Consider the following 7,602-nt stretch of genomic DNA (forward strand, 5'->3'; position numbering starts at 1 on the left):
CAACGCGTGCCAGGCACGTGCATGTTTTAAGTCGGCCGAACCACGTGTCTGGCCCTTACTTCAAATATGATGCCGCCCAACGCGTGCCAGGCACGTGCCTCGGCTTCGATTCAAACTGTGGGGTCATGTAAAGTTTACTAAGCGAGTGCAACTGAGGACATGAGCGCACGTATTGCTGGGCTTGTACGATGAGTTCAACTGAGGATATCAGTGCACGTAATGCTGGGCTTGTACAGTAAGTTCAACTGAGGACATGGGTGCACAGAAAACAGGGCTACTACAAGAGGCATAGTGAGTTTTTGTGTTAAAACGAAATCCATCTAATGGCTAAACCAATAATTCAAAGTTTTATAGGGATAGTGCTTTCTGGGTGATGTTGAGTATTGTTGTTCATTCCGAGCTCTCTTATCTTGTTACTCCCTACAATGTTGAGACTCATTCACAGTCAGAATTTCCTCCACATGTCCCCCCTTTGTGACTAAAAGTCACACCATCATAAAAACCGTTCCAGTTAAATCATTACTTCCAGTGTACGCAAAAGAATTCCAGTGATTATATCAATGTTGTACCAATGGTTATTCAAAATCAGTAGCATCTCTTACAGTGTAGCTACCATCAAAAACATAAGGTATATTATATGAAGATAATATGGTTATACGTAGCTTTGGATAATATGGTTATACGTAGCTTAAACACACAGTAATATAGTAAACATAAACTAAAACACTATAAAGGTAATACTGGATAGTAAAACAAGGCACTTAGTAGTACATATAATGCCCTTATAATAAACCAATAGAATACATATAATGCCATGATAATAAAACCAATCGTATACATATACTGCCATAGTAATAAAACACAGTATAGGTTCCCTTTTTTATCAATAATAAGATGTAAATAGCCCTTTATGCATGTTCCGACATATAACTGAACATCTTCAAATAAGCGAAGAGCACATCAGCGTAAATATAATCATTACTCTTTCGCTACATCCAGTGTATATACTGCTAGTAAGGTACCAATATAGTAAGTGGTGCAGGCACACAGTGATATTAAGTACAGTATAAATGATGGAAAGAAACTCTTATACTGTCATTGGTATTAAAGTGTAGGTGCAGTACTCAGCATAATACAGTGGTACATCTACATTCTACATGTTCCAGCAGTGCAGAAACAGCATTCGGTCTGAACATTCTAGTCTGCGTAGACGGTATTGAACCTGCCTATCGACGATCCTCTCAGCCGTTGGTAAATGCTCAGACACTCACTGAGCATTGCATGTTCATGGTTGAGCTCTATGAGTTGTTGGTCGAACTCTGCACTTTGTCGGTTGAGCTCTGCATTTTGTTGGTTGAGCTCTGCATTTTGTTGGTCACGCTCTGCAATTTGTTGATTGAGCTCTTCAATTTGTTTCCTTAAGTGGGCAATCTCCTCACGTACCTCCTGATCAATGCGACACTCGCGCTGATAGTGACTTTGTGATGACACAAGTGTCATGGACGTTGCCAGAGCTGCCTCCTGCTCTGGTGCATTTGGTACCCAGAAACGAAACTCATTGTATGACTTGGTGGCACGATTCTGGGTTACATAAGCTGCATCATTCTTGTAGGAGGGTTGGGGCTCATCCATTAGGTTAGGGGTGGTAGAGGAGATGTGGGGAGAACTACTATCCTTCGTGACAGGACTAGGGGAATTTGGTGGAGCAGATTGGCTTGGGGCTGAGCAAAATGAAATTGGAGAGGCAAGAGAGGCAAGACTTTCCGTGTCTAGGTTGTCCTTCGGCTCCCTGTGATCTTCCATGTTGAGCCCGGTAGGTCCAGGCGGCTCAGCTGTGATAGCATGGGGTTGTGGAGCTAAGGGGTTGAACCAGCTCTGGTGCTCGTATACCTCATTGGATCTGAAAGAAGAGAGTGGCGGGGATACTGGAACCTCCATCCCTGGGCGTTCACTCAGTTGATTCTGCCAGGACAATGACTGGTAGGGTGCGTAGCTCCTTGGCATAAATCTCGCCGGGTTCCACTGGGCGTTGGTTCTGCTGGTGGCTGGTGTCGGTAATGGAGGGTAAAGGCCCAGACCAGGTCCTGGTGCGGCTGGTGGATGAGGTTCCGACGAAACAGGGAGCAGGGTGAGCAGATGGTGTGGCTAACTTGGCTGCTGCAGATCTTCTGTAAGTGAAACTGACACACATGGTGTGTAGACAAAGCACAGTCTTAGTTTAACAGCTTATTGCTCCTCCAAACTGGAGGAGTAGTCTTCATACTGCTCTTCATGCAGCTCTTGCCTAAACCTAAACACCTGATCTGTCTTCCCAATCCACCTGAGCCATTTATCAACTGCTTCCTCAGTTCTAGGAAATCCCCCTACCCCATCTGAATCCAAATATTTATTATATTGACCATCTAGATAGATAGATAGATAGATAGATATACTTTATTGATCCCAACCAGGGAAATTCTGTCATATCATAAACGGTTTTCCTTTCTTATCCCAAGACCGGTAAGGATAAGGTGATTGAGGTTTGAGTAAAATTGGTATTTTAGTACAAGGGCATTTATTAATAATATGAGTGCAGATAGATAGATTGTCTACTAAAATTGTTAGCCAGGTTCCTATAGAAAATGATAACCTTGGCCTATGTTTGCATCTGGTCCATGCTACTTTAATCAGTGAGTGTAACAGTAATGAGCACGTCTGTCTCCAACATTCATTACGTCTGGGTTGCATTCTCTTTGCAGGTCTGAAAATTGGCCCCATTTTGTTATGCCAGTTAAAAATCTCGTGGACATTTTCCATGGTTCTAATTTTCCTGGCTCATAAGGCCTTTTGAGTTTCCTACACATTTTTAGATAATGGCCTCTCCGACCACATTCTTAACAGTTTTTTTAGTAGTGCTGGTCAAAACAGATAATTAGCATCATGGTCTAATGAACCGCAACGTAAGCAATGCATGATAATTTTATGTGTTAGCCGGGTCTTTCACCCTGATGCTACTCTTCTCCTTCCTGCCCTTCCTCTTTTCTGCTGCTGTAACTGGATGGTCTTCTGTGGATAGTTTGGCAACCCCATTACTAGGAAAACCCTCATGACTACCACTAATGGAGGCTCTGGGTGGGGTTGATGTGCTACAGACATGGCTGCTGCCTGCCGTCCCTTCACGACCCTGCAGCGCTGCCAGTCTTGGTGATCTCCTAACTCCCTGTGGGGAGGAGTCTCCGTCCCCTTTGGTGTCTTGCTCCATTTCCTGCGGGGTGACCTCATCATTCCCAGATTGGTCCTGTTCTGGTTCTGGTGGGGTGACATCGTCATCCCCTTCTGGCTGGTTAGTTGGAGCTTGCTTACTATATGCTGCCAGAGTTCTTTCTGGATCTTCTGCTCTGCAGCAATGATTAAGATGGTACCAAAAGGGTTTACCTTCAACTTTGAGCGCAGTGGGGGTAGCTAAGACAACCTTGTATGGCCCTTCTCGCCGGGGTTCCAAACTTTTTCTCTTGAAGGCACGGATGTACACAAGGTCGCCTGGCTTGATTGTCTGCTTTTCTCCTGGGATTTCAGCGTTCCGTTCCCCTGTGGCTCCTTTCACCTGTGAAAATGTTTCTTTATGGATATGGGTCAGATGTTGGAGGTAGCTTTGCAGCTCGCCTTCCAGTTGCTCAAGCGCTGGCCCCTCATAGGGACCCCTAAGATAAGGCACAGGCATGGGCCGACCCGTGAGCATTTCATGCGGTGTTAGATGCGTAAGCCTGTTAGTTCTCATTCTCATAGACATCAGAGCCAACGGCAAAGCTTGCACCCAGTTCAACTTACTTCCTTCCACTATATCTGCTAGTATTTTGGCTAGCTTTTCTTTCAAGGTCTTATTAGCTCTTTCAACTTGTCCTTGTGACTGTGGATGGTACACACAACCAAACTTCTGCTTGATTCCAAGTATTTTCAGCGTTGCTTGGAACGTTGCTGCAACAAAATGTGGTCCATTATCAGAATTGAGGGTATCTGGGATGCCAAATCTTGGGACAACTTCCTTACACAAAAACTTAGCTACTGAGCTAGCATCTGGACTGCTTGTAGGGGATGCTTCTATCCACCTACTGAACTGGCAAACAACCACCAAGACATACCTCAGTTTTCCAATTCTTTGAGTCATGTCTATGTAGTCAATCATTAGATGTCTGAATGGCCCATCCGGCGGAGGAATGTGCGCAATGGGAGCCGAGAAGGCCTTCCTGGTGTTGTATTTAGCACACACATCACACTCATGCAACACTCTATCTACCGTGGCTGCCAAAAAAGGCGACCACCAGACTGCTTGCAAACGTCTTATAACTTCCCCCCTTGCGCAATGGTCTCGACCATGCGCATTCTGAATTGCAAAGCGCAACAATGCAACAGGTAGAACAAAATGTCCTTGGTTACTCCGCCAAAGACCCTGCTGTGGGCCATCCAGAGTGTTTTTGATTGCCCCTCTTTTGAGCCAGACTGATCGTTCTTCTGGCGAGGCTCTGGCTTGAGCCTGAATCAATGATGTTATGGACATTAAGGGAGCCAAATCAGCTTCAACTAAGATGGGACACATGACGGACTGTTGCAGTGCCGTCGTCGTATCTGCTTTATTATCCTGATGGGGCTGTTGCATTGCCGCCTTTTTTGCTACTTCATCTGCCAAATTGTTACCTTGTGTGATGAGAGAGGTGTCTTTTTGATGAGCACGACACCTCAGAACAGCCACTGCTGAGGGCAACTGAAGAGCTTTTAGCAGATTAGAGATGATTTCACCATGCTTGATTTGGGTGCCATCCGACCTGCGAAACCCTCTCTGTTTCCATATGTTACCAAAGAAATGGCACACACCAAAAGCATAGTCGGAGTCAGTGTAAACATTGAGTTTCTTACCTGATGCCAACTGACATGCTGCTGTTAACGCTTTCAATTCTGCCATCTGGGCTGAACAAGGCTGAGTCACATAGGATGTCTGAACAGCGGTGAATGAACCGTCAGGGTTCAACTGCACAATGCCATATCCTGCATGCATACCTGTAGCATCTTTGAAACAGGAACCATCTACAAACAAAGTCATATCTGCGGTTATTGGTTCACTGTACAAGTCATCACGTGCTTTTAAAAACTCATCTGTAGTTTTAACACAATCATGAGGAGTACCATCATCAGGCAACATCATCTTTGTGGCTGGATTGATGGAATTGCACCTGTTGATAGTTAATTCAGGTGCTGCGAGGATAACTTCATAGCCTGTGCGTCGTGCTTGGGTCAAAACAAAACGCGGACTTGTGACCAGCGCATGTAATTGGTGAGATGTGTAAAGAATCACTGGATGCCCCATGGTCAAAGATGAGGCTCGTTGAAAGGCAAATGCAGCCGCTGCCAATCCCTGATAGCAGGGTGGCAGTCCTGCTTCAATGTTATCCAATTTGGTGCTGTAGTAAGCCAAAGCTTGCTTACCTGTGGGCGTGTCTTGCATCAGGACTGCTGTAGCATATCCTGATTTCTCTGCCACATAAAGATGAAAAGGCTTACCATAATTTGGATTCCCCAATGCTGGGGCTGACTGCATGTCACTTTTGAGAGCTTCAAAGGCAGCTTCCGCATCTTCTGTCCAACTCAATTTGGCTGCTCCATTCATTTGGCCTGCAACTTTAATCAAAGCTCGCAAAGGAGCAGTTTTTAGTGCATAGTCACAAATCCATGGTCTGCTGTATCCTGCCATCCCCAAAAAGGTCAGCATTTGACCAACTGTGTCAGGTTTTGGAGCAGTTGTTACTGCTTTAATCTGTGATGGTGCAATCAGTCTCTTGTTTCCATGTAACAATCTTCCTAGGTATTCTACCTGTGGTTGACAAAATTGGAGTTTGTCTTTGCTGACTTTGTGACCCCCCTTTGCCAAGACTGTTAGTACTTCCACAGAATCTTTCTCACATTGTTCTTTGGTAGAACTACAAATCAACAGATCATCCATGTACTGAATGACTGTACTGGGCACATTCAGATGCTGCATGTCTTCAGCCAGCACTTTGTTGAACATTGCTGGACTGTGGAGAAACCCCTGTGGAAGTCTGGTGTAAGTGTATTGCTGTCCCTCATATGTGAAAGCAAACAAATACTGTGAGTCTGGATGGAGTGGCACACTAAAATATGCAGAGCATAAATCAATCACAGTGTACCACTTGGTGTCTGGTGGAATGTTAGACAACAATGTGTGTGGGTCAGGAACGACTGGTGTTTCTTCCATGACAATTGCATTTATGGGTCTGAGATCATGCACCAAACGATAGTCTGGTGAATGTGGTTTTGGAATGGGGCAAATTGGAGTATTACAGGGACTTCTTGTTTTGATCAAGACTCCGGCCTCCATTAGGCCTGTGATGATGGGTCTAATGCCCTCTATGGCCTGTTGTTTAAGTGGGTATTGTCTTTTGTATGGTAATTGTACTCTTGGCTTCAAGTTTATGCGTATAGGCTGAGCGGATTTGATGAGCCCTACATCTGTCTTGTGTTTGGACCACACTTGTGGAGGAACCTGGTTTAAAAGCCCTACATGTTCAGCTGTCATTGACATTTGAGCGGATGGTCTGGGTTCCAACAGCACTTCCTCTGCCACTGTGTCGTCATATTCTTGGATGGAAATTTTCAGATAGTGTTTGTCAGCTGACACATGCACTTGGGGTGTTTCTGTTTCAGTCCATTCCTGAATTGCCTCAGCCGTCTTCATCATGGGACCCAGTTCATGAGATTCATGATGTGCTTTGATGAGCAATGTGACATGGGGAACAGAGTCTGATACTTGAAACCAATCTTGCAGTGGTGATGGAAGTTTCACTGCTGCAGCTGCTCCTTGAGGTCCCACGTAGATAGTAGTGCTGATGATGAAATACTGCATTCTGTTGATCATTTCTTCCCAGCAAGCTCTATAGTCAATTTGACTCTGATTTTCATCAAACATCAGTGTACAGTGTAATGGCAGGCGTGGTTCTGTGGCCGCACCCGTTTTGGATCTGATGAAATTTTCCCATTGTTTCCATTGTTGATACAAAGCAGACATTGTGCCTTTCAAACGCAACCAGTAGACAAGTGGTCGTTTCACCTTCTTCCCTGTGTGTTGTATCATCATGGATGTTGCTTCCAGGCACTGGTCATCAGGAATCTGAAGGTGCAGACCATGAGGGTTGCAAATGATGGTTGCTCTTAGGCGACATAACAAGTCTCTTCCTACCAGGTTGACAGGGGTGTCGATGGAGTAGAGGATGGATGCAACGATGGTTTTGTTGTCAATGCGTATGGGGAGTGGCTCTGTGAATGGAATTATTTGCACTTTCCCAGAGAAGCCTACAGTTTTTACTGACATGCTGGAGAGGGGGAGATGGGAGCCACTCTTCCCGATACAAGTGTATGTTGCCCCTGAATCCACCATAAAGGAATGTGACCGGCCCTGTATTTCTACAGGAATGGTGGGTTCTTCATGTGGTTGTAATGATAGCACAGGTAACACTGTCTCCCCCTCAGGCTTCTCTGGGCACCCCTAGTCCCAACTAGGGATTTCTCCTTGGTGTGGATAACTTATGGGCTGTTGCTGATATTGTGCAAGCGCTG

At 45.2% G+C, this 7,602-nt stretch overlaps 1 protein-coding gene across 1 annotated transcript; it reads right to left on the reverse strand.

Moving 5' to 3' along the window:
- Positions 1-1,197: 1,197 nt before the first annotated feature.
- LOC115355895 (uncharacterized) lies at positions 1,198-7,357 on the reverse strand. The gene is made up of 6 exons (XM_030046818.1): positions 5,158-7,357; positions 4,891-4,969; positions 4,119-4,223; positions 2,984-3,680; positions 2,014-2,180; positions 1,198-1,900 (listed from the first exon to the last, which is right to left on the reverse strand). Exons 1-6 carry the CDS (start codon positions 7,355-7,357, stop codon positions 1,198-1,200), a joined length of 3,951 nt encoding a protein of 1,316 aa, XP_029902678.1.
- Positions 7,358-7,602: the final 245 nt, after the last annotated feature.

Source organism: Myripristis murdjan, chromosome 24 (genome assembly GCF_902150065.1).
Source record: "Myripristis murdjan chromosome 24, fMyrMur1.1, whole genome shotgun sequence".
NCBI lineage: Eukaryota > Metazoa > Chordata > Actinopteri > Holocentriformes > Holocentridae > Myripristis > Myripristis murdjan.

Bases quoted from the DNA above. Each gene is read 5' to 3' on its own strand.
- LOC115355895 (XM_030046818.1), bottom strand. From the start codon at position 7,357: ATGTCAGTAAAAACTGTAGGCTTCTCTGGGAAAGTGCAAATAATTCCA. The intron at 4,970-5,157 runs GTACTCCTCATG...ACCGCTGTTCAG, and splicing joins GATGATGTTGCCTGATGATG to ACATCCTATGTGACTCAGCC. The intron at 2,181-2,983 runs GTGAAAGACCCG...CATGTGTGTCAG, and splicing joins AGGAGAAGAGTAGCATCAGG to TTTCACTTACAGAAGATCTG.